The sequence below is a fragment of the Balaenoptera physalus genome (genome assembly GCF_965194825.1).
Source record: "Balaenoptera physalus genome assembly, chromosome: 1".
In the NCBI taxonomy this organism is placed as follows: Eukaryota; Metazoa; Chordata; class Mammalia; order Artiodactyla; family Balaenopteridae; genus Balaenoptera; species Balaenoptera physalus.
In genome coordinates, this window is record NC_138882.1 from 21,741,984 (window position 1) to 21,769,527 (window position 27,544).

Genomic DNA, 27,544 nt, shown 5'->3' on the forward strand with positions numbered 1-27,544 from the left:
ATTTTTGCATTTATATTCATCAAATAGGGCCAGACCCTATTTTTGCCACACTTCTTTGAAGAAAGATTGTACAGGAAAAAAATGGGACAGAGTGAGCTCATATATTCTTTCCAGAGGTTAGATCCAGTCTCCCTGAACTGCACCAGGATTTTTAGCCATCTTTCAACAAAATGATGCAGGGTGTAAGCCCTCCCATCTTTATGTTGATATCTTCATCTGAGAAGCTAAAAGTGTAAAATATCAGGGTTGGTCAGACCCTGAAGTTCATTTCTATCCTGGAGAGTGTGTACAAAGAATGTCGCCTGCCATTTCAGTAAACAAAGGATGTTGTGGCTATCAAACCATCAGCCACTGCAGCCTCCCCTGACAGTGCACCCTGAGGGGAATTCAGGATGGAGAAAAACAAGAGACTGTCTCTAGAGAGTTAAGATGCATACCTAAGGAATAATTTCAATGAGCCCAAACTCTTGCATCTTCCCATACATAGAAAAGCACTAAGATCTTTAACTTGAAATGTCTCTTTTTTGTGATTAGCATTAATCTTTTGATGTTCAACCACATGTTGTTTGTTTGTTTGTTTTCAGCAAAAACTCCCATATATCCTGGCTCCTCCCTTACCTCTTTGGAACAGTCCCTCAGAGCTACCTGAGAGGCTGCTATCCTGTGCTATAGTCCTCAGTAAGTCTGCCAAATAAAGTATAATTCTCAACTTTTAGATTGTGCGATTTTTTTCAGTCAACTAGAGTGTTCATAAGAACTACAAAGGTAGGCAAAAGTAAAGAAAAGCAAAAGCATGAGACAGGGCAAAGGAAGGTAGCTAAGAGATGGTCTAAAAATGATCTTCAGAAAATGATGACCAGTGTTTTGCATCTTTAATAAAGACAAAACAAGAGGAAGAGAATCAGAGAGGCTTGGTGTATTTAGATTAGGTTAGGTTACCCTACAAATGGAGCTTGCTAAAGAAAAAAATGGAATCTACTTCTTTGGAAGTCTAAAATAACCTGTCCAGGATATGTCTAACCTCATCTAAAGCAAGGATCACGTGACCTCTAAAAGTCCTTAACAACCCGAGCACTTTTGTTTTTGCTCTGCTTGAGTCAAATTGCCTATACCGTGCTGGATGCTTTGCACAATTTGGAGAACTTCTTGAAGACAGGGATCATTTCCTCTCTTAGCTCTTTCATTCCTCAAATACCTGGTTAAAAGCCACCAACCCTCATTGAGACCCCTCCAGGGAGGCAAGTTCACCGGAGGTTGACAGGGGCATTGGCTCAAGTCCAGCTGAACAATTCCCTGCTCCCTGGCTGCTGTGGTCTAGGGCACATGGTTTAACCTCACCAAGCCTCACTTTCCTCACCTTCAACATAAGTTATATGGCAACACATAAGAAGCAAGGTTTTGAGGTTTCAGATAATATAATATATAAACTTAGCACACAACAGGTATGCAAAACGTAGTCACGTTTATTATGCTATTTGCCAGGGCAAAATAATAGGCACTGGAGGTACAGAACAGGACCTGACCTTATTCAGACCCTGATCTTTATAGGGGGCAAAGGAGATGACCATTTTAGAGGGGCTCTCCTTGGAAACCTGTTTCTACAGTCCTCCTCTTTGAGCTGGGATGAGGCATGGGAGTGACATCGTTCTTAGGCAAACTGGTGAGGCACGTCACATTTCTTAACGCCAGACAAACATAAAGGAGCTCAAAGGAGCTTGTCCATTTGAGCAAGTGCTGATTTACTACCTTAGGTCACAGGCATTTACAAAGCAAAACATAAAGGCATAGTGGAATTCCAAGCAGGCTTACAGACCAGTGCACATGAGTAGCCAGGTGCCCAGGCAACATGGGGTTTGGTCTCCCCGCAGAAGCGGACAAGGAGCATCTGTTTAGATGGAAAAATTCCCGTGGACAGGACAACCGTGCCGCCTAAATCAAGCTCTCTCCGCCGGTTCCCACCTCCACCCCCGGCTTCCCATACGTCTAAGGTCACCTTCAGCGGTAGCAGCTTCCACGTGGCAAGGTGGTTCTCTGGGCCCTCGTCCCCTGACCAGCCGCCGTGACCGAAGAGGCAGAGGGACACTCCTGCCAGCTCGCCTCCACTGTGCCGACTGGCTGCCTCTGCCTCGGGGGCGTCTCGGGCTCTTCTTTCTCTTCCCCTGGGGGCCTGGGGACCACGCCCTGGCTCTCTGCTTTGCACCAGACCTTGGAAAAGTCTTCCTGCTGCTTGTGGCAGAAGCCGGCTTCTTGGAGGAGCCTTTCTGAGACGAGGTCCGGTCTGGACTGGAGGCTAAAGTTGCATTGGACAGTTTTCTAGCAGCTTCCTCGGACTGCTCCTTTAGCAAGTCCAGCACCGTTTCTGGGAAACAAGCGTTTATTTAGGAGAAATATTAGTTCTGGAAAGTAGCTCGAAGGGAATTGCCACCCAGGAATCCTATGCCCACTTGAGGGTTCTTGAATATAAATTCTTTTGAAATTAATATGTTTAATTCCCTGGCCTTGATCTAAATAGATTACTTTTGTAATGGGACCACTCCAGAGATGCATGGCTCTAGAATAGTTCCCTTAAGATAGTGTCCCTCCCCTGTAAGTCTTTCCTGACTACCCTACCGGGAGGAAGAGGTTCTCACTCTGAGGGCCCTCTCAGTCCCCTGGACATCCTTCTTGCCAGAAGGATAATATCAATGCATATTTACTTCTTCATTTGCCTGCGCTACATGCCCTCCTCTCCTTTGGTTCTAAACTCCTACAGGTCAGGTTCACTGCTGTATCCCCAGGGATTGGCACAGGGACTGCCACAAAGTAAGTACTAAATGAATGAATGAATACTTGAACGAACGAATGAACGAATGAATGAATGGCAGCAGGTCACTGCAGAAGCAGGTGCTGCCCCCTCTCACCCTGGTACACAGAGGAGACATACAGACTGAGCCACAGGTCATAGCCCTCAGCCAGAGGATAAGCCTTAGGTGAGAAAATAAGACCTGCCACCCCGGGATTGCAGCTGTTTGCAGAGGGCACTGTGCTGGCACCTCGATGCCAAGGCCTGAGCCTAAAGACAGAGATGGACTCACTGGCAAGTGGCCTGAACTGGACCCGCTTACTCTTGGTTTTCACCGGCACCGGCTTGTACTTGCACTTGCCTGGAGGTGCTCGCCTAAAAACAGAGAGAAAAAGTGAGGATACAAGACTCTGAAGATGGAACCACGAAATCCCGGTCACCAGAAGGCATACATGTGCAAGAACTGGGTTCAGCCCTCCCTTATCCATAGGGATGGGACAGATGTAACAGGAAATCTGCAATGAGCCCAGACAGAGAGGAGAAAGGACATGGACATCACAGGGACACTGCAGGCCCTTCGGGGACAGTGTAGTGAGGGGGTTGGAGCATGGGCTTGGCAACAGAGAGAATAGGGTACTAATCCTGGGGACCATGGGCAAGTAAACCTTGCTAAGTTCCGATTTTCGCTTCTATAAAATAGAAAAAGTAATATCACCCATCCTCACAGGGAGACGGGGAGAATTAAATAAGAACTGCGTGCTTGGCACACCATAAGTGATTGATATATAATTTTTTTTAAAACACTTTGGCAGTTTCTTTTTTTTATTTTTTATTTTTAATTATTTATTTTTTAAATTTATTTATTTATTTATTTATTTTTGGCTGTGTTGGGTCTTCGTTTCTGTGCGAGGGCTTTCTCTAGTTGTGGCGAGCGGGGGCCACTCTTCATCGCGGTGCGCGGGCCTCTCACCATCGCGGTCTCTCTTGTTGCGGAGCACAGGCTCCAGACGCACAGGCTCAGTAGTTGTGGCTCACGGGCCTAGTTGCTCCGCGGCATGTGGGATCTTCCCAGACCAGGGCTCGAACCCGTGTCCCCTGCATTGGCAGGCAGATTCTCAACCACTGTGCCACCAGGGAAGCCCCGATATACAATTTTTTAAATTATTTTTTAAATGAGATTTTAAAAAACGCTTGGAGCAGTGCTCAGCACATACAAAAGTGATTCCCTTTAAAGAAAATCTCTTCAGATACTCATGGCACAGCCCCTTAAGTAATGGCAGCCTCTCTGCCTCCTAGTATTCTGATTCTTAAACTGCTGTCCCCTGGGTGCATCTTCTGAAATAAAAGGGACTTTGCAGACTAGGAACACTCCCAGCTAGTTGGTGGTAAAGCCAAGATTCAAACCCAGCATCCAGGGTCTATGATTCTAAGGGAAGGGCAGAAGGAAAAGATGGAAGGGGGAAATCATACACAAATAACCCAACTGCTCCTTAGAATGCTGGGGAGGGTGCATCTAGTGCAAAGACGGGCTGAAGAAGTAAGCAGAGCAGAATCTGGATCCACTGCTACAGAAGTTTGTACCGTTCAAGTCGTCATTATAACTGAAGTGAACAGGTAGTGCTGAAATGACTGAGCCAGTAAGAGGAATGCATTCCTATCCTCTGTCACCTCTCACCAGCTCTACCTCGGGCAAGGGATTGAAGGCAGCTAGGCTCAGTTACCTAATCTGTAGACTGAGGGTGTTACCCTGTCTCACTGGGATTTTGTCAGCATCAGATGTCAGCCTGCACACACAGCACCCAGCACAGTGCCTGGGAGACGGAAATGACTCCATAAATGTCAACTGAGAGAAAGGTGCATGAGAAAGGATGTCTTCACTGTGAAGCAGCCTCTACAGTTGCTTTATGATTGACCTCTCATGCCACTAGAGGTAAGCTAAATTATCCCCCAACCAAATCAGGAAGCTGTCAAAGGAAAGAACAAGGGATTCACATAGGAAACCTGTTGATAGAAAGAGCAGAAAACTCCCCACCCAGGCACCGTCAGCCACTGGAAACACTTTAAAGACCCTGGGTTTGCTGCATCCCTCAAGCACAGGAGATCTGCATGGAGTGGACCCAGCAGTGGAGACAGCCTGTCCCTAATTCACCCCTGACAACCCTGCACTCCACCAGGAGAGCCCCCGGGCACAGCCTCAGGGACTGAGTCTCTTCTGGGAACTTCTGAGAACACCAAACCCGAGCCTGGTTGCCAAGGGGAGCTGTGCTGGGCTGGGCTTCTGAGCCCTCACCAGCAGCAAAGGTCCTCTGAACACCACCCCGGATATGGTAACATAAACCTCACAGGGAAGTCTTCCTCTGCAGGTCTACCTTCAAGCTGACTCACGGGGAGACTTTCTGGCTTTGGGTAAGAATCCTGAGATAAATCCCGCACACTGCCCAGAGCTCTCAGGATGTATACACTGCATCTCTCTCCCAGGGACAGATACGCACACACCTTCAACAACCTCACAAATGGGAGCCTGTAGTATGGCTTTTGCCTGATGAGTTGAAGGTTGGTTAGTCTCTGAGAGAGGTGGGCAGAGAAGCAGAGTTAAACATCATAGAGTCTACCAAGTGAATAAATACTGTCACTGAATTCCAGAAAGGATCAGGTGGAGACACTGAGAAACCTGACAGTTTAAGATACAGCTCCCGGGGATTGGTCCCAGGACCTCGCAGATGCCAAAACCCACTGATGCTCAAGTCCCTTATGTAATATGGTATGGTGTTTAGCATATAACCTACGCATTCTCCATATACTTTAAATCATCTCTAGATTACTTATGATACCTAACACAATGTAAATGCTATGTAAATAATTGTAAATAAATATAACTGCTATGTAATTAGTTGTAAATATTACATAAATAGTTGCCAGGGCATGGCAAGTTCAAGTTTTGCTTTTTGTAATTTTCCAGAATTTTTAAAAATATTTTTGATCCACAGTTGGTTGAATCCACAGACGTGGAACCCACGGATACGGAGGACCAACTGTATGTGCCAAAGAACAACCCACGGGATAGGGCAGCAATATCTACTCAGGTGGGCAGAGGTGTACACCCACTGTCAGATGATCCCAGACAGAAGTTTCCAGAAGCATATTAAAAAAAAAAAAAAAAAAGACAGGAGCCACAGGTCTAGACTAGTCATCCTAGAAAGGCTCAAAATCCTCATATCCAACCACAAAGAGACCATTTCCCAAATATTCCATAATTCCTACAGATGCATTGTCCTACACATTTGTCTGCCCAATCTGCTTTTTTTCATTTTATTTATTTAGTTACACCGGGTCTTAGTTGTGGCACGTGGGTTCCTTAGTTGCAGCTCACTGGCTCCTTAGTTGCAGCATGCATGTGGCATCTAGTTCCCTGAACAGGGATCGAACTTGGCCCCCCTGCATTAGGAGCTCAGAGTCTTAACCACTGCACCACCAGGGAAGTCCCAGACCAATCTGCTTTGCATCTAAAAGAAAGATACGCTTCGTTGATCATATCTGGTAATTCTTGGGGAGTGAGGACTGTTTTTCTGACCTGCCATGGAGATAAAGACCAATTCCAATCGCCTGAGAAGAAAAGGTAACCCAAGTCTCACCTCGATGGGTCAACAAATTTGTAAATGGATCCATGCGGTGTGTAGGCGCTCGGGTAAGAGGTGGCCAGGAAGTAGAGCTCCCCTGTTAAATAGGAACAGGCCATCAAGGACAGGACACAAGGCCGGGCCAAGACAGCTGAACACACAGAAAATCATCACCAGGGGTTGTGGCCCTGAAATGCGTGAGCCCCAGGAAGGGGTCCCTGAAATCCCGACTGACAGTGAGGCTGTCAGTGAGCTCCCCAAGGAGAAAGTCCATCTCAGCCCCCGAGACCGGCTTGGGGTGTCCCCCAGCAGAGGCACGTTTCTGCTCCTGTTCCCTGAACCAAAGGGCTTCTCATCTCATTTATCACCTCTTTGCTTTCAGAAACTTCCCCTCGGTGAGCCTCCATCTCCCTCCCCAGTTCTTCACTACTGATAAGGAGTCTCCGTGAAGCTCAGAGGTAGGCAAGCCACAGGCTGAGGACCACTTATTAGATACTTTATATTCTATTACCCCTTCTTTACTGTATTAGTCCCCCTTCCCCCATCTCACTCTGTCCTCCAGCTCCACCTTCTTCAGTCTTGGGTTCCTTATTTCCTGCGACTCCTCAGCACCCCCTTGGTCTTCTCCACACCCCACAGGAATCACCTCCACCCACCGTCTTCCACATCTCTTTTACCAGGGGCCCCTGTTTCCTCCCATTTCCTCGTATTTGAACTCCAGAAAACACCGCTCCCTTCTCATAGTAAGTACCTCATTCCACCTCGTTTCACGGTTCCCTGTGAGGGACAGTGTAGGGTTTATGAGCCCAACTTTGGTTAGATAAATCTGAGTTTGAAATCTGATAACACCCATTACCATCTGTGTCGTCTTGGACAACCTCTCCACCTGGATAACCCTCGTGTTATTTATTCATTTGTAAAAGGGAGATAAGAATATCTCCCCTGATTATTAGGTATTAAATGAGAAAGTGTTCCGTCATCGGCAGTTCCTCTTACTTCCTTATGTCTCTGTTCCCTAAAGGCTGGCACCGTGACAGTTTTGTGAGCCTGACACAACTTCTGTGCTATCGCACTGGGTTTAATGCACTTGCTGTTGTGTGCTTTACACAAGCTCTCCCTCAACCTGATGGAAGGAAACGTCTTAATAAGGTGCAAATTGGAAAAGCCTAGAGCTTTAGACAGCTCTGAGCTAGTTAAACAATCTTCTTCCTTGAATTCGTGGAGAGCAGTGACTAATGTTTGTCTCCGGCCGACTGTGAGACTGATGTTCTTTGCAGAGGTAACGCACACAAGGTAACAACTGCCTAATAGACTTTGGTTTTGTGTATTGACAAACTGTATTTATAATCCTCCCCTTGTAAGGGGGTCTGAGGACTTAGGACAAACCCTTCTCTAGAGCCAGTTTGCCCCTCTGATTAGAAACCCCAGGTACCATCCAAGGTGATACTGACATTAGATAAATGAGGTATCTACCAGCTGTCTGCATGTGCACAGGTCACCCTCAGGCAGGGGTCCCTCCAAACCACGCAAACAATTTCTGGTCTAAAAGGAGAATTGGAAACCCTGCATTGCTGCATATTCACTACACATGACTACAGTTGGTGTAAATTATATGTTCCAGACATGCCATAGATTTCCCACTGCATTTTTAGGGGAAGACAATGCTAGAAGTGAATTTCATCTGTAGGGTCTGACATTTTTTAAAAATGTATTTTAGGGCAAAAAAAACACACCAAAAAGCTATAACAGGCCATGTAAAGCAAAATGCATGCAATGTGAATTTACTGCAAGCTTTATGACCTCAGCCAGTCCTCTTGAGGATGTGCTTCAGTGACTGATATTCAGAAATCCAACCCATCAGAACTCAGCCGCAGGTAGCCCCACGCCCGCCACTCACTCATTTATTTACTCACTCGCTTATTTGTGCCAGCTGTTGGCTAGAAGAACTCAGGAAATAAACTGTAGCAACAGTGAAGGCAGAGCTCTGGCGCAACTGAAATGTGGCTTATCTCAAGCTGGTGTCTGATAGTAAAATAATGAAATAATACTGACTTCTAAATAGGTCAATAATGGGAAAGACTATAAGACATGCAGAAAATCTGAATCACTCTTTGCAAAAACACAAAAGCAAGCAACTCTGGAAGAAAATAACTTGCTTTGGGGAGAGCCTCCCTGGCTTTAGGGCTGCCCTTGGGCAAAGTCTGGCTTGGGAACACTTTGGCAAGTCCACTCCATCGAATTCGGCCAAGGACACTTCGTTTTGTCTGCCAAATGTACTTGAGTGGTATTCAAAAACTGCCTTGTTTTCTCCTGAAAGAAGTCTACCGGCTCAACAAACCAAACCTCCAAAACCTGGGTTTTCTGCGGCATCCTGAAAAGGAGCAAGCCACAGAATGTGGCAGCCCAGGGGCCCCAGGCAGGCTGCCTCCTAGGGTCTCCAGCCTCTGGGGGGTCCAGCCTCCTTGGGGCACCAGCAGGAGAGAGGCCCCACCACGGCCTGTGGCTTTCACATCATCTACTTTCCAGTAAGCATCACCGGCCAGCCTGTGGTTTCTCTGCTTTTTTGTATGTTTGGATTTCCAATGTGGAACTCACAAAGACTTTTCTCTATTAAGAACGCTTAAATTTTCCAAAATATCCTCTCCTATAAAATATTCATCCTGAACTATCTATTCATAAGCTAGCTGAGAGGGAACGGTGCAGCTGCTGACCGGTTTTCTTTACGTCCAACTCAAGTGAAGCTCTCGTACAGCCAGCCATGGTTCAGAGTGGAAAGTAACCAAACACTGAGGAAACCATCACGGCTTTGGTTTACACTTGTAGAGAGCCCTGTGTCTGGAAGGGACCCCTAAGAGATCATTTTATTCTCTTCCTTGCCTCCAAGCAGGGCTAGGTGCAGTGCCACATACCGGAAGGATCACAGGCCTTGTTGCCACTCACATAAACAAAAAAAAAAAATTTAACTTTCAAATTGACACATAACTTATGTAAAGCTGAAATTAAAACCTCATCTTCTGATTTCAAAATTTGAGGATATTTATTAAAGCTGAGTCCCTCTCTCTCTCTCCCTCCCTCCCCCCCCCACCCCCCCCCACCCCCCCACCCGCTCTTAGGTGCACGCGTTCCTTGCTTTGCTGATGCCCTTAACATATGCCTAATCTCTCTAGGGAGTAGCCTCCTACCTAGCTGTCTACCCTTTTCTCAGATCTCTCAAGAAAGAAATTCTCCGTCGTTCATTCACAGAAGTTGCCTAACAAACTGTTGGCAGGGTCAGGAAGAGCCCAGCCCAGCCGGGGGATCATCAGAGGTACTTTCTCTCAGGCAACACCAGCAGGATAAACAAACACCCACTGTCTGCCCCACTGTTGGCCCTGTTCACATTTGTATAATTGCAGATTAGAATAAAATCAGGAAGGAAGGAGCACATGCACCTCCTTCATAGTCAAAGGATTGAAGAGACTACAGTGTAGACCTTGGTCTGCCCTGCACAGTGAGCTGTGCAGTTCAGCAAAGAAGGGGTAAGTCGGCATAGTCAATCTGTTTCCTCATTGGTGAAATAAACATAATAATTACATCATGGGGGTGTTGTGATTACTAAATAAGATTTAAAAATGTAAAGTGCTTAGAACAGTATCCAGTACATTATAAAAGGTGACTAAATGACAGTGAAAATAGAAAAAAGTGGTAGTTGCTTTTTCAATAACAATAATAAGAGTAATAATAACAATAGTAATAATAATGATTATTATGATAGTAAATGTTCAGTTCACAATGCCTGTGATTATCTAAGTTCCAGTAAGCAGAAATAGAATAACCTTGTACGTTTGTTACCTGCTTCATCTTCAGCAAAGGAGATGATAAACTTGCTGTATGTGCTGATCAACCCTGGGAAGGCACAGGACTCAGTGCTGCCCAGGCAAATGTCCTTTTTCTTCCATTTCTTGGTTTTTCTATCTTCCTGCAAAGCCATAAGTCGACTAGATGAAAAGCAAAACCTTATATTTTAGGAATCCATATTTCCACCATGCAGGATATTTTTTCCTCCTAGAATCAGGGAATCCTTGACTACTAGGACTGAGTTTCCCATAGGACATCAATAACTAGCCTCCCTCAGGAATCAAAAAAGCTGCTGCAGAGATATTTCGGTCACCCACTTGCCCTAGATGGGGAATTTCACTTGCTATTATAAGAGGAGCTTGGTGCCCTGTGAAGGTTGCACCACTACAAAAGACTAATCTAATTTTTATTAACTGGCTAGTTGCTCAACACCTCTAAGCCTCTATAAAATCTATCAATCTATAAAATGGGGGATGGTAAGAGAATTTACCATAGGCAAGCATTGTGAATGTTAAATAAGATAATATATATAAATATCTCACTAAGTGTCTGGCATATAGTGAGGGCTCAAAACCAGTAGCTATTATTATTATTATGTCTGTATAGTAGCAGATAGATGTCTCCTATTCCTCTGTCATCTATCTGAACTAAAAGCAGGTTTTTAGAAGAAAAAAGAAAGGAAGGTGGGTAACCAGGGGTGTCACCTGAAGAGTTTTATAGAAACAGAGATGCCCAACCACAGGTAATTCTAATGCATATGCTTTAATTAAGAATCACTGTAGATGCGGGTTATGGGAAAAACATAAAGAACAATTAAATCCCAAAGATCTAACAAGTGATGACAAAGGAACTGACCCAATTACTAACTCTACCTTATCTCTGTAATGAAGAATTGCAGCATGAAAATATTAACATCCTTTGTAACTAACATGGGGTAACAGGGACTAGAATTACCATTCCACCTTAAATAGTCAAAAACCTAGACAAAATAGAATAACAATGGTTTAAAAGATACTAGAGATCAGACAATGGAGGACTGTGTTCCCTAAGAGAGAAATAAACAAAGTGAACCCTATAATTGTCCCAGCTTACTACCTTGAAAGAGTTTCTAGCATAAGGAAGAAAAACATAGGCAGAGCCTAGCACAGGCCTTGAGTTGAAAAGACAGAGATGAGAGTCCAGGAAGACCAATGCAGGAAGAGTCTGTAGGACAGGTATTGGAGAGAAGAGAGCTGCACAGAGAATGGACTCCAGAGATCTGCAAAGGGTCATCCTCAAGAATCTATCAGTATACTTAACAGCAGACACATGTGAGGAAAATAGCTAAATCAAGGAAAATAATTAGAACTAAAAGTACCTGGCACTTACTCAGGGTCAGAAATATTGGGAATGTAATTCACAGGGCATTGGGTAGAGTTCTTGGGAAAGTCTTGCCTCAATATTGAAAAATAGATAGTTCTAGAATAAGCTCTATGTTGGTCCTGCCTAACAAATATTAACAGCAAGATTTGAAAGGATCAAACTATTTCCAAGTAACTGAAATGTGTCCCAGAATAAAGCTCAAGAATATTTATAGGAATACAAAAATATTCAGCACCGACAAGTTAAGTAAACAATGTCTGGCATCCAATCAAAAATCGCTAAGCAGGTAAAGAATGAGGAAAATATGACCCATAATAAAGAGAAAAATCAACAAAACCTGACACAGAATTGACACAGGTGTTAAAATCAGCAGACAAGAACATTAAAAAGGTGATTATTACTATATTCTGTATGTTCAAAACATTAAATAGAGACCTAGGATATATTTTTTAAAAGCCAAGTTTCTAGAGACAAAAAATACATCTGAGTTTTTTTTAAAAACCCACACTGGATGGGATGAATGGCAAACTAGATATTACAGAAGAAAAGATTCATGAACTGAAGACATAGAAATAGAAACTATCCAAAAATGAATTTAGCCAAAAAATTTAAACACGAATAGATCATCAGTGAGCTGTAGGAAAACTTTAAATGCCCCAGTATAAATGTATCCAAATGAGAGGAGAGAAAGGGTGTGAGGAAACAGAAGTAAAATTTGAAAAATAAAAATAAAATTTTCCAGATTTGATGAAGGCTATAAATTCACAGATCCAATAAGTGCAACCAAATCCAAGCACAAGAAATATGAAGATAACTACACCAAGGTATGTCTTAATGCAATTTCAGAAAACCAGTGGTAAAGAGAAAAGCTTAAAAGCAGCCAGAGGAAAAAAGTGACACATAAATATGGAGGAACATATATAAGGATGACAGCAGATTTCTCATTGGAAATGATGCAAAGTAGAAGATAGTGGACATTTTTAAAGAATTAAAGAAAGAATATGTCAACATACACTTCTATACCTAGCAAAAATATCTTTCAAAAAATGAAGGGAAAATAAAGACTGCAAAAATGGAAAGAATTCATGACCACTAGACCCATTTTTCCAAAAATGTTAAAGGAAGCTATTCAGGCAGAATAAAAATGATCTCAGAAAGAAATATGAATCTCCACAAAGGAATGAAGAGTATTAGGAATGGTAACTGTATTCATTTTTACTGCCACTGTAACACATTACCACAACTTGGTGGCTTAAAACGACACACATTTATTCTCTTACAGTCTTGGAGGCCAAAATTCTGAAATGGGTTCTCTGGGCCAAAATCAAGGTGTTGGCAGGACTGTGCTCCCACCAGAGGCTCTAGAGGAGAATCTGTTTCCCTGCCTTCTCCAGCTTCTGGATGCTGTCCTTATTTCTTGGTTCATGGTCCCATGTCACATTGCCTTTTCTCTCATTGTTTTCATTGTCACATTGCTTTCTACCTCTTCTGTCTTCAAATTTCCCTGTACCTCCTTCTTCTAAAGATGATTGTGATTACATTTAGGACTCATCCAGATAATACAGGATAATCTCCCAAATCATATGCAGTATGTTTTGTGGCCACAATCAAACTAAATTAGAAATCAATAGCAGAAAGACTTTTGGAAACCTTCAGATAATTTGGAAACTAAACAACACACTTCACAATAAACTGTGGGACAAAGAATCAAAAGGGGAATTAGAAAATATTTTTTTTAACTGAATGAAAATGAAAACATATATCAAAATTTATGGGATGCTGTTAAAGCAGTACATTAGAAAAGATGACAGGTCCCAAATCAATGAGCTCTGCTTCCATCTTGAGAAACTTTAACTAGAATAGCAAATTAAACTCAAAGCAAGAGGAAGGAAGAAAAGAGTATAAATCAATGAAATAGAAAACAGGAAAATAATAGGAAAAAAATCAATGAACCCAAAAGCTGGTTTTTTAAAAGATCGATAAATTTGATAAAACTCTAGACAGACTGATCAGGAAAGAGAGAGAGAGAGAGAAACACAAATTACCAATATTTGGTATAAGTGACACAGTTATTAAAAGGATAATCAGAGAATATTTATGCCAATAAATTTGACAAATTACATGAGCTGGATGAATTCCTTGAAAGGCAGACTACCAAGGCTCACTCAGAAAGAAAGAAATCAACTGAATAGCCTATATCTATTAAAGAAATTGAAATTGTAGTTAAAAATCTCCACGAGGAAAACTTCAGAGGACTTCTAGTTTCTGGTCCAGCATGTAAGAAGTTTGGAAGTCAGCACACCATCCTAACAATAAGCAAAAGGCTGAAAAAACTGAAAAATCAACAACTATTCTTAGATCCCTAAGAGAAGTGAGGTCACAGGGCAAAGCACTGCCCCCAAAATTGGAGAGATGAACAGGCAGATACAGAGAATTACAACTTATAGAAAATCACAAGCAGAAACCTTCACAGGAATCAGTTCTGGGGTTGGAAAACCTAATCTATGATTGACAAATTGCTAGAAGCTCAGTGTGGGCAAGTCTGAGAGTTAGAAGCTGCAGAAGTGCCCAGTCATCGAGGGTCCCCACACTTTTATGACTTTTACCTCCAGGAGCTGGACCAGTTTCCCACAGTAAATATCAGAGCAAAATCTCCTTGTGCTTCCAGCAGTGGGGAGGGAAAAGGGAACCATTTTGAAATACACCAGTGCTTTCTGTTTTTCTTAACAAATGTCTCTCCTCAGGAGCAACTAACCAGAGACTAACCTGCCAGGATTTTATCAGAGCCTCACAGACCTGGGGAAGGTAAGTACCTGACTCCAGCCCACTGTAGCCATCCTGTCCCACCTAAATGTGTATGGAAGGGGGAGAGAAACTGAGAAACACAGATGAAGTTCACAGTCCGGAGGCACAGGCTCACTAAAAAACTGAGACCTAGTCATAAGACTAGGACACTTCCCTTCCCCTACACCTCAACACCACTTTGTTAAAGACCTATTTACAGCAGTTCCTTTTACCCAGTACATCATAACCAGCAATTAGGAAAAAATTACAAGGCATACTGAAAGGCAAAACACACAGTTTGAAGAGACAAAGCAAGCATCACAACCAGACTCAGACATGGCAGGGATGTTGGAATTATCAGACTAGGAATTTAAAACAATTATGATTTATATGCTAAGGGCTCTAATGGATAAAGTAGACAGCATGCAAGAACAGATGGGCAATACAAGCAGAGATAAGGAAACTCTAAAGAAGAACCAAAAAGAAATGCTAGAGATCAAAAACACTATAACTTAAATGAAAAATGTCTTTGGCGGGCTTATTAGTAGACTGGACATGGCTGAAGAAAGAATCTCCGAGTTTGAGAATATCTCAATAGAAACCTCCAAATTGAAAAGCAAAGAGAAAAAAGACTGGAAAAAAAAGAGCAAAATGTCCAAGAAAAGTGAGACAACTACAAAAGGTATAATATAAGCATAACAAGCATATCAAAAGGAGAAGAGAGAAAGGAACAGAAATATTTTAAACAATAGTTATATAGAATTTCCCCAAATTAATGTTCAATGCCAAACAACAAATCTGGGAAGTTCAGAGAACACCAAGCAGGATAAATGCTTTAAAAACTACTCATAGGTATATCATATTCAAACCACAGATAATCAAAAATAAGAAAAAAATCTCAAAAGAAGCCAGAGGGGGGAAAGAACTTTACCTATAGAGGAGCAAAGATAAAACTTACATCAAACTTCTCCTCAGAAACCATGCAAGCAAGAACAGTGTGGAGTGAAATATTTAAAGTGTTGAGAGAAAAAAGCAGCCAGCCTAGAATCCTGTACCTGTGAAATTATACTTCAAAAATGAAGGAGAAATAAAGACTTTCTCAGACAAACAAAAATTGAGGTAATTTTTTATCAGTACCTCTACCTTGCAAGAAATGTTAAAAGAAGTTCTTTAGAGAGAAGAAAAATGATATAGGTCAGAAACTCAAATCTATATAAAGAAAGGAAGAGCATCAAAAAAGGAATAAGTGAAGGTAAAAATCAAAACTTTTATTTATCTTATTCTTCATTGATCTAACAGATAGAAGTTTGTTCAACATACTGATAGCAACTATGTATTTGATTATGTATGCTTATGTATATAGTAAAATAATAGTATTATTAAAATATATTATTATATTAATAATTATTATTTAATATATCACTGCTATAATTATTATATATTAATAATTATTATATATACTTATGTATGTTTACATATAAGTGAAATAAATGACAACAGTAATACAAGGGACAAGAGGGAGGAAGTGGGATTATTTTATTATTGTAAGACACAGACTACCCTTGAAGTGGTGCGATGTTATTTGAAAGTGGACTTAGCTTAGTTGTAAATGTATATTGCAAACGCTAAGCAACCACTAAAAAATGATTACAAAAAACAGTATAACTGATATGCTAAGAAAGGAAAAAAAAAGGAATCAGATAAAGTGTTCAATTAAATCTGCAAAAGGCAGAAAAAAGAGTAGAAGAAAAAATAGGAACAAAGAACAAGGTCAACAAATATAATAGAAAGCAGTAATGAATATGGCAGATATTAATGCAACTATATCAATAATCTCTTTGAATGTTGATGGTCTAAATGTACCAATTAAAAGACAGAGATTGTCAGAGTGGATCAAAAAACAGGACCCAACTACATGTTATCTACCATTAAACATCAGATCTAGATGGCTTCACTTAGAAGGAAGAAACACGTATTTTACACAAACTAGTCCAGATAATTAAAGAAGAGGAAATACTCTTCAACTCATTTTACAAAGTTCACATTAACCTGATAACAAAATCTGACAAAGATAATACAAGAAAGGAAAACTACAGCTCACTATTTCTTCATGAGCATAGATGCAAAAACTCCAAACAACATATTAGCAAATTGAATTCAACAATATATTAAAACAAAAACAATATGTTAATCAAATACAACTTGACCAAGTGGTGTTTATCCCAGGAATGCAAGATTGCTTCAATGATCAAAAAAAATCAATCAATGCAATTCACCATATTAACAAACTAAAAATGAAAAAGCCACATGATTCTCTCAACAGATGCAAAGATGCATATGACAAAATGCAACATCCATACCTAATACAAACTCTCAGCAAACTAGGAATTGAAGGAAATGTCCTAAATCTGATAAAGGGCATATACAAAACATCTACAGCTGACATCATCCTTATTGGTAAAAAATTGAATGCTTTCCTCTACTTCTATCCAACATTGTACTGAGGGTTTGAAGTGAAGCAACAAGTCAATAAAATAATAATAAAAGGCTTCCAATTCAGAAAAAGAAAAAAGTATCTATATTCACAGCAAAATGATCTTCTACATAGAAAATCTAATAGAATCAACAAAAATGTCACTTTAATAAGGAGTTCAGCAAGGTTGCTGGATACATGCTATAAATATATTCAACAAAATTTAACATAGCATCAAACACTATGAAATACTTAGATGTGCAAGTCCTTTTCAGTGAAAACTACGAAGCTTTGTAGCAGTTTTATTCACAATATCCCCAAACTGGGAACAGACAAAGCATCCATCAATAGGAAAACAGATGAATAAACTGTGGCATATTCATGCAATTGAATATTACAAAGCAGTGAAAGAGACAAACTACTGATACATGCAACAACATTGATGAATTTCACAGACATCACTGAATGAAAGAAGCATACCCAAAAAAAGAGCACATACTATATATTCCATTTATATGAAGTTCCAGAAGCAAAATTAATCTGTGATGAGAGTGGTTATCTCTGGCTTAGTGTGTGTGTGTGTGTGCGCGTGTGTGTGAGAGAGAGAGAGAGAGAGAGAAAGGGGTGGTACTCACAGGCAATAGTCAAGAAGGAGCCTTCTAGAGTGATGGAAATGTTCTGCATCTTGATATGATTGGTCTTAATATGAGTGTATACATTTGTAAAACTATCTAACCATGCTCTTAAGACAGTGCATGTTGTCATATGTAACTTATACTTCAATAAAAATATTAAAAAAAAGAGAGAGGACATCAGTCCTTCCTTACCCACTCATGAAGTCCCCGAAGATGTAGAGGCCATTGAGATTTGGGGATTCACATCCACGGTAGACGTAACCTCCAGTGACAGATTTCCCCACTGCGTGGCCATAAGCATAGATTGGCAGAATATCATCTGTCCAGAAACAAGGAAAAAGAGTGAGTGTCATGGCTAAAAACTGGGAGCTTCAAAGAGGAAGAAGTGAGCTTTTTAATGCAGTTGCCTGACTAAGTGGAGAATATTTCAACTCCTGGTCTTTGGGAGAACAGGCAGCCAAGCGAATCATGTCTATTTTTCTCAACAGACCAGCCATGATATTCTTGAGCTTCCCATTTGACTGATCTCTGAAAGCAGAGAGGAAGCCTAAAATTCTCCCATATGTGGGGCAGTGACCTGGAAATCCACACACCTAAATTTTCCCCCTAGGTTGATATTGCAGATCCTCAGGTTTAAGGATTTGGAATATTGCAAGGATCTGGATGTCTGCTTTGTAACTTAAGAGTGTAAAGAACAGGACCCTCCAAGGCCTTCCCAGGACAGATCACCCGAGCCCTCCACATGCCTTTTGTCTGTAGAAAAACGTTAGACAAAGAATAAATTTAATCAGAGAAATGAAAAAATGCAGAAGCAAGGAAAATAGTCAAACAGGACAAAATAATAATAGTTTAGTCATTAAACAAAGTCAAGGATATTTAGTTCCTCCTCAAAGGCGATAGATAATATACTGAGCCATATCCTTTGGGCTGTTTTACAGATACTGAAACCCTCACAGGTGGAAGAAGTTAACTACATGATGGCCAGACTGTAGCCATGACATAAGCTGCTCCATCCTCCACATTTCCAAGAACTGACCTCAAGAAAGTGGAAACAAACCAACCCTGGAACTAAAAATTAACTGTATTTAAAACAATCAAAAAAAAAATAACCAATCAAGATGACTCTGATCGGACCACACCGTGTGACCAATTTCAAGATGATCGTCGGAGATGCCTGTGCTGTCCTGCATGTAGCCCTCTCCCTCCGCCTATACACCCTTGAAACCCCCCTTTAAAACTCTTCCACCTGAGTGGCAAGGGGAAATTGGTTCTTTGGGAAATGAGTCCACCTTCTCCCCAGGATGGCCAGCTTCCTCAATAAAACTATCTTTCCTTTTACCCAACACTTGTCTCTCAGTATTGGAATCTTGAGCAACAGAACAGCCAAACCTGAGTTCGGTAACAAGAGGACAAAAAAGGCTAAGCAATGGTGATAAAGTCAGAAAGTTGGCATTTTAAGCCAAATAAAGTTTCTAAAGCACACCTTGATTATTGATGCTTAGGCATTATACTATTACTTGATTGTACACAGAATATCATTTCAGTGGGCCCTCCCAAATGGTAAATAAATAAAAACATATAGCCACCTATTTTCCTCTGCCCGTGGTTCAAAATTGTATGCCTGAAAATCACATGAGTAACTTATTTAAAGTATAGATTCCTAGGTCAATCCCACCCCCCCCAATCCACCCAGTATTTAAATTAATTAGGTTAACAAGCACCAAGGCGTTTCAGGTGCCAGGGGCTGGAGGACCACCTTAAGAAGCACGAGCCCACAGGACACAAACAAAGGCACCTGCAGGGCAAGACACTCCCAGGTTTTATTCCCCCACCTCCCCCTGCAACTCACTGAACTCATTCAAGAAATCAGAGAGCTTCGCACTTACCCAAAGAGGCGTTGTGACAAAGTTTTTTGTCGTAACATTCAAACCCTTCCTTTGCCCTCCAGCCATAGTTCCCGCCTTTAACAATGATGTCAACTTCTTCAAACCTGTTCTGTCCCACATCCCCACAGAACATCCGGCCTCGGCCCTGGAGCGTGATGGGGTCCCCTCGGTCCACGGCACAGCGCCACATGTTTCTGACCCCGTAGGCGTAGACGGCTGGATGGGCCCCTGGCTCAGAAACAAACGGATTGTCCAGGGGCACTCGGTACCGCCTGCCACCTGAGCCTGCCCCATTCACATCGATCCTTAACACTTTTCCCAGCAGGGAACTTCTGAAAAGAAGAAGGCCAAGAAACAGGCACAGGATAAATATGCAGATGTGAGACTGCTGGATCAAATGCTAGTTCTATTTTTAATTTTTTGAAGAGCCTCTATAATGTTTTCCATAGCAGCTGCACTATATATTTTGCATTCCCACCAACAGTATACAGAGGTTCAAATGTATCCAGATCCTGCCAACACTTGTCCTTTGTTTTTTTATAATACCCATCTTAACAGGTGTGAGATGATATCTAATTGTGGTTTTGATTTGCATTTCCCTGATGATTAATGACATTGAGCACCTTTTCATGTACCTGTTGGCCATTTGCGTGCAAGATGAATAAGTTCTAGAGATACGCTGTACAACATTTTCCCTACAATTAACAATATTGCATTGCACACTTAAAATTTTTAAGAGGGTGGATCTCATGTTACATATTCCAAATAAAATAAAATGTCACAGAACTAGAGGAGACCGCCCAAGAGAGCCTACTGATAGTTGATTCCAAGTGACAACCAAGAATCACATGGGGAGGTAATATACACACACATACCCGCTCTATATATACAATATATAGTGTTAAGACTTCTTGATTTTTGACTCAAAGAGAGCTACTAGGCAAAAGTTTGATGTAGTCCTGGTCCATGTGACACAGAGCAAGTTGCAGCTTCAATTTTTCTATTTTTGTAACGGGATGGTTTCTCTCAGGTTTGGTCTAATACTATGAATTTTTTAAAGGAGCTGGTTCTATTCTTCCTCATATAACAATGTCATCAGTGGAAAGAACAGAGGCTTTTAAGAAGCTCTACCAATGACTGTGGTTCTGAGCCCCTGTTTCCTCCTTTGTAACTACCTTGCAACGTGGTTGTGATGTAAGGGTTAAATGAGTTATTGTGTATACAGCATGTCATGCAATTCCTGACATACAGTCAGCATTCGACATATGTTAGCTCTTTATTATTGTAGTACCAACCCTAATATTTTTATTGCTAGGGATACTGAGAGCCACGTGCTTGCTGGGTGCAAAGGGCAGAAAGATGAGGTGTCGTTTATCTAGCTAGCACAGCCTCGCTGGGCTCCTGTGCCAGATTGTCTGAGTTTGAATTCTGGTTCTGCCACTGACTCCCTGTGTGACCTTGGACAAACTACTTCACTCCTCTCTGCCTCTATTTTCTTGTCTATAAAATGGCTATCATAATACCTACACTTCATAGAATCCATTCATTCCAAATGTATTTATGGCATGACTCCGGTGCCAGGCACTATTCTAGGTGCTGGGGATACGTCAATTAAGAAAACAGACTAAAATTTTTGCCCTTGTGGTTGTCAGAATTACATGCTCAAATAGACATAAGGCTTTTCGAACAGCACTGGACACACAGTGAGCATCCAATATACATTAGCTCTTATTAACTGACTTCTCATGTGTCTCCACATGAGACACAGTGCCTGGAACACAGTGATCAATAATACTGTTGAGTTGAATTGAACTGGACGGTCAGATCTTGGCATAGTAAATAATGTCCCGCTAATATATATTTTTTAAAAATTCTGAATTCATCTCTACATGGCCCTCTGAGAGTTACATTGAGCGCCCATAATATTAATTACCAAATTACATTATGCCTGAAATGTATAGGACAGAAAACCAAATATTCTTCCCATTGCGTCAACAGAGGGGGTTACATCTTACAGTAAGTGATCTGGGTTTGACCCTCTGCAGATTCCATCTCAGCAAAAACGTTACACCAGGGCTCATCCTAAATTTTAGGGACAGGGGCCCAGCCTCCATCCAGCTTACTTGTTCTGAGCATTTCCAAATTTGCCGAAGGGATCCCCAGCCTGTCCTCCATCCCCAGTAAATATGTACATATAGCCATCCAGGCCAAAAAGAAGCTGTCCACCATTATGATTTGAGGCTGGTTCTTCTATCTCCAAAATGACCCTGGAAGGAAAAGAAACCATGCTTTGATACAAACTGAAACAGCATCCTCTTGAGACATCCAGAAATGACTGGTCCAAGCCAGCCAAGACCTGCTTCAGCGTTCCCAAGGATCACAAAGCAGGTAGCTCGGGGGCTCTGGGACACCCCTCGTTTCCTAGTATGACTCCCTCATGGATCATTTTTCTTTCATATCCTGAATTCATGAGCTGTAGACACAGCTGGGTAACAATCACCCTTTTCTGGGGCTCAGCCTTACTCTCTGCTCTACAAGAACTCTCAGTCCCTTCCTTCGGGCAACCACACAGGGGTCAGTCTACCACTTCTTCATGCTCTTCAATCCCCTAACCTGTCTATATGGGAAGAGAGAGACAAGGCAGAAAGGAGAAGGAAAAAAGGCGGAATGGTAGAGTGGAAGAGCAGGAGCGTGGGGTCAGTTAGCACTGAGCCCTTCATCTGACCAGGCAGCAGTAACTTAACGGCCTTGCGTCACAGCTTCCTGCAAGGATGAGAATTCCCATGTTCATGGTAAAGGGCCTGGGATCTAATGGTCACGCAATAATCAGAGGCTGCTATTATATTTAATATATTGATATTATCTAAAATCATTTCTCAAACCCTTATGGCTGCCGGCTTTTGCTTACCCTCTGTAAAATCAAACAAGCATGGTTCTAGGTATAACAGCTGTAAGGTGGGTGGCTATAGCCATGAATAAGCCATGGACTCAAGAAGCTAACTTGGGTTAACCTCAGTAATCAACAATGACTCCTTTATCATCATTATAAGCTAGTAGCTCAAAACCCAGGAAAGCTCCCCTATATCATCTCAGAGGACTGACTGGCAATATTTTAAACACAGTACACAGCTGCAGATTCTCGTGGGTATGCCTCACCTCTCCGATTTGAGATCAGCTCTGTTGGGATCTGCCCGAGAAAGCTTCATCTCACTAATCCGGATCTTCTCGACCCTCTTCTTGCCCAGGCATGAATAATAAATATAGAACTTGCGGTTGCGGTGGAACTGGGGATGAAAAGCCAACCCCAGGAAGCCTCTCTCATCCCCAATCCAGGGAGTGGTCAGCACGATGCTCTTGAGGTCCAGGAAGGGTTGCTCCAGGCGACTCCCATCAGGCAGATAGACCCACACCACCCCCACCTGCTCGGCCACGAAGAGGCGATGGGTGCCGTCCCCAGCGTGGACCATGGAGACCGGGTTCCTCAGCCCGTTGGCCACCTCGGCCAGGCAGAGCTGCAGGCAGCCGCGAGGGTCCTCGGCCACCACCCCCAGGTTGCGGTTGAGATGGTCACTCCTCAGGACGTTAGGGAAGCAGTAGTCCTTGTCGGGAACGTTGAGGAGGTGGCAGAAGCGCGCGCCATCCTTGTCATGGGATTCCTGGAGGCGGCGGTCATTGGTGAGCAGGGAGATGGCAGAGTGGCAGTTAGAGTGGAATGCAGAGCAGTAGTCAGAGCAGAGGCCGGGAAGGTTCCGGAGGGGCGTCCGCGGGTTCTCAGCATCGTAGAGGTGGGCTGCGTAGGGCGAGCACTCCTGGAAAAGAAGAGGCAGCTCAGCCCCAGCGGGCAGACTGACCACGGTGGAGCTGGAACCAGTTTTTGAGCAAACAGTGGGAAAAAAGATCTGGGAAAGAGCCAGGATTCTGGAGCTCCTGTTACCAACTACTGGTAAAGTTCCTCTCTGGGACCCAAATTTTCTACCCAGTTAATGCTTCTGGAAAGCAGAAAGGAAAAAAAAAAAAGCCTCATATTCACTACACTATCTCTAGCATTTTAAGTTCATTCTTGACGTAGTTTTATTAAACGATCAATTTTTTCTAAAAAAGAGAGAGTCCCAAATGTACTTTCCCTTTATCATAAATGCTCTGTCTGTAAGATTTAATTTCTTTATGCACATCTGAGGCAATGTGGCAAAAGCTTTACATTTGTTGAATCTCAGTGTTGGATCCGTAGTGTTAACTACTTAATTTTCTGTGCTTTCCCGTATGTTCAAAATATTGTATAATTTAAAAATAAAATGATCAAAATGAACACGCTACATCATTCCCAGAGATTAGGCATCTAGCAATTTCTTCCCTTATTTATTAAAAATATTAAAGTGTTTAATATATACAAAACACCATGCTGGGAGCCACAGAAATTTAAATTGTGGCTATGGGGCCATATGACTGCTCTTGACAAACATACAAGGACTGTGAACCAAAGGAATATCTGCTACTTGGGCCTCCCGAAACTATAGCGTTTTCTAGGAAGAAAATAGAATATTGTGGGCAGACAAGCAACTCTCAGTAGTGATGAAAGGCAGAGGCAAGTGAGATGAGGAAAGTAAGAAAGACCAATTTAAAGAGGGTAGTTTGGGGCTGTGGAGTAGGACAGGGTCCTCTGGCCCAGAACCCGCTTCTGACCACTGATGCCTCCCCCAGGGCCGTCTCATTCACGTCTGTTCTCTCATCACTTAACAGAGGGACCAGCAGCGTTTCTCAGATATGTTGAGTTCCCCATTCTTTCTTATTTCAGCCCTGATTGCAGACTGCAGAGCGACTTCCTGGTTACCGGGAAGGGCAGAAGAAAGCCCAGAGAGTCACAGCGTCTCTCCCTGGGCCGTCTGTTTCTATTTAGGATACTTGTCAGAGCTGCTGACAGGAAGCCATAGGAACGGCTCCGAGTCCCTGACTGAGCTGTCCACCGCTGGGGAGTAGAAAGAAGAAGAGAGACGGAAGACAAAAATAAGGATGAAATACCCAGGAGCAAAGGAGGCTGTGGACATATAATCACTCCCATGGCACACTCTTATGCAGCAATTTAGAGTTTGCACAGTTGCCTTTACTCAATCAGCTCAGGAACGATCATTTCTCTGTCTTAGAAAATGAAGGCCCAGGAAGAGTCTCTACTGTGTGCCAAGCACTGTCCTCTGCACGGGGGCTATGACAGTGTGCAAGGTGCACAAAGGCTCTGTTCTAGTGGAGCTTATGCTTGCCCCAGGTCAGAGAACCACTGAGTGGATGGGCCAGGGCCGTTGTGACTCTACTTTGGCGGGGTGTGATCAAAAGGGCACGAGACTTGGAGCCTGAGCCTCCGGATTTGTGCCCCGACACTGTTTGACCTTCAGTAAGTCCTTTAAAACTCCTGATTCCTCAACAGTAAAATGGGGGGTCCTAGTAGCTGCCTACAGGATCATTGCTGGGAACACACCACGTGTGGGGGGGGGGTGAGAAAGAGGGAGAATAAAGTTGTGAATTTTAATAAATAGACACTTGTAGCTTATTCTTTTTTTGTTTCCTTCTTGGTTTTGTTTTTAATTTTATTGAAGTATATAGTTGGTTTACAATGTTGTGTTAATTTCTGCTGTACAGCAAAGTGATTCAGTTATACATATATATATTCTTTTTCGTATTCTTTCCCGTTATAGACATGTGTAGGTTATTCTTATTCCTCAAATCCTTAAAACAGGAGAGCTGTTGAATTTGGCTTTCTGAAACCTCACCCAAAAAGGAAGCGGGAGGCAGGAGAGAGGGAGGGAAGAGACATTTTTATCAGGGGAATATCTCAGAAATTAAGAGCCTCAGTGTTGCTCATAAGAGCCCAGCTTCTGCCCAGATGGTTATCCCAGAGTTAATTCTCCAGGAAACAGCCAAGGGGTGGAGCCCGAGGTGAGAGAGGACAGCCCGGAGCGAGGCCTCACAGGTGGCTGGCTTCTGTGCCAGGCTCTGCTATGTTCCCTTCACTGGGAGTTGGGGTGGCCAGTTGGCTCTGGAATCACAGCAGGAGAGCCAAGTAATTGTGCTGACATGCCCAGACGGGTCTCAGATCAAAGGTCTGCCTGGATTTGCTGTGTCTCACCCCCAGCACGTCATTAGAGCGCTACTCCTCACGGCAACCTATTTCACCTGCTCTCCAACACAGACTCTCCCCTCTACCCCTGAACCCCTCTTCCCACAAAGTCAGTGTGTGCAGTGTGCATCCAGCGTGGGTTTGGGCTGAGCCCTACTGAAGTGATGTCTGCCAAGGATGTGGGTTTTGGCTACTGGAGAGCCAGGAGAAGCAGAACCTCTGAGTCATTGCCACTCAGCAGCTTGAAGCTCTCCTAGGCCAGGTCTGGAAAGCTGGGGAGAGCCCCCATCATCACACCAGAGACCCCCTGGCACAAATGACCCGGACGAGGGCTGCATCCCAGTGGATGCCACCACTCCCCCCATGTGCTCTGTGAGCACCACAGGTGTGTGCTGTGCCCAGCTCTCAGAGCCCTGCAGGGAGGACCCAGACCACGGCTGCCCAGGGAGCTCCGTGAAGAATACCAATCGCGTTCTTCTGGGGCCTGAGAAAGCATCAGGGCCTGCAGAACCCCAGAGGGAGAGCTTTGGGAAACCTGTGGGAACAAAACTCTGCTTCAGTGTGTCTGTCCAGAGCCTAAAGCCCCAGGTGGAGGCAGCTGGCGGGTGAGCAAGCTTCTAAAGGGCTGGGCGCCCAAAGAGCCCTCCCTGCCAGGACCCCCGCCGGCCAGCCCAGCACCCCATCGGCTGGGGCTGGAGGGCACTCTTCTAAGCTGGCTCCCTCACTTCCCCAGAGGGTTCCGCTCAGACCTACCTGGCAAAGGATGTCTTTAATGTAACCGCCGCACCGCTCGTGGCCCTTCAGATCAAAGTATTCCATGATGTCCCAGTACCGGGCAGCGATGCGGTGGTCCTTACGCTGGTCACAACAGCCGAAGGACTCATAGTCAGAGCAAAACTCGAGGTGCAGGAGGGGCTGGAAGGGGGGCCCGTAATCCAGGCACTGGGGGTGCCCCTGCAGCAGGCCCCCCCGGCCCCACAAGACCGTGAGGCAGAGGCAGAAAATGCGAGAAGAGGTAAGGAGCCAGGGGGCCCGACCACCCCGGGGAATGGACCTCCTGAGCATCCTGGTCCCGGCACACTCCGGCTGCTGTGCGCTCAGCCTGGCTTCCTGCTCTCTGCTCTTTCCCTCCCTCCCTCCCGCGCTGAGTTTTTCTTCCTTCCTTCTCTCCCCCCCCACAACCAGGTTCACTGAGGCGGTTTCTGAGCCATGTCCCTTCTGGGAGCTGGGTAGCTGTCTCTTGTGAAAGCAGTGAGAGGCGTCCCTTCTCCTCCAGTCCCCTAAACAGGAAGCTGGTACAAGGCCTGCCCTGACTGCGGAGCTACTGGGGTGCTGGCAGAAAGGTGCGGTGATGTCCACGGCAGACATGCCGTGGTTCATTAAAACTGCAAAGAATTCCTGCAGGAAATCCCCACTTTGTTTATAGTCCTTCACAAGCTGAGCAGCCCAGGATCTCCAAGGAGAACGCCACACGTTACACGGTCCCAGACAGCAGACTGGAAGGCGATGCCGTGCCAGCAGCAACACGGGAACATGGGTGTGGGTCTGGGAAGACAGAGGGGGGATGGGGGAGGCAGTGGATGGTGCAGTTCCTGCCATCCGGAAGGGTGGGTATTCTGAGGGGACATCTCACGAGTTAAGAGGAAACGGTGAATATAACTATCGTGGTGATCGTTCTGAAATGTATGGAAATAGCGAATCCCTACATTGTGTAAAAGGAACTAACGTAGTGTTGTGGGTCAATTACACTTCAGAAACAAACTTATAGAAAAAGAAATCAGATTTGTGGTTACTGGCAGGGGCAGGGGGTGAGGAATTGGATGAAGGCCGTCAAAAGGTACAAACTTCCTCCTTATGTTATGCTATGTTATAAGCTAAGTAAGTACTAGGGATGTAATGTACAACATGATAAATATCGTTCACACTGCTGTATGTTTCATACGAAAGTTAAGAGAGTGAATCCTGAGTTCTCATCACAAGGAAAAAGCTTTTTTTCTATTTCTTTAATTTTGTATCTATGTGAGATGATAGACCATCACCAGACTTACTGTGATAATCATTT

General features: G+C 43.4%; 1 protein-coding gene and 1 long non-coding RNA gene across 2 annotated transcripts in view; both read right to left on the reverse strand.

Moving 5' to 3' along the window:
• Positions 1 to 27,544, reverse strand: part of LOC309644729 — a 332,108-nt gene that overhangs the window by 246,876 nt on the left and 57,688 nt on the right. The window lies entirely within an intron of this gene.
• Positions 1,444 to 26,603, reverse strand: HHIPL2 (HHIP like 2). The gene is made up of 9 exons (XM_082468158.1): positions 26,236 to 26,603; positions 22,533 to 23,185; positions 21,500 to 21,643; positions 19,377 to 19,708; positions 17,683 to 17,809; positions 10,231 to 10,376; positions 6,415 to 6,496; positions 3,075 to 3,157; positions 1,444 to 2,359 (listed from the first exon to the last, which is right to left on the reverse strand). Exons 1-9 carry the CDS (start codon positions 26,545 to 26,547, stop codon positions 1,935 to 1,937), a joined length of 2,304 nt encoding a protein of 767 aa, XP_082324284.1. The 5' UTR covers positions 26,548 to 26,603; the 3' UTR covers positions 1,444 to 1,934.

Excerpts from the sequence above, each read along its gene's own strand:
- HHIPL2 (XM_082468158.1), bottom strand. The coding sequence starts at position 26,547 with ATGCTCAGGAGGTCCATTCCCCGGGGTGGTCGGGCCCCCTGGCTCCTT. Across the intron at positions 10,377-17,682 it reads TTCGGGGACTTCATGAGTGG|TCGACTTATGGCTTTGCAGG; the intron begins GTAAGGAAGGAC and ends CTTTTCATCTAG. Across the intron at positions 6,497-10,230 it reads CTTTGCTGAAGATGAAGCAG|GGGAGCTCTACTTCCTGGCC; the intron begins GTAACAAACGTA and ends CCTATTTAACAG.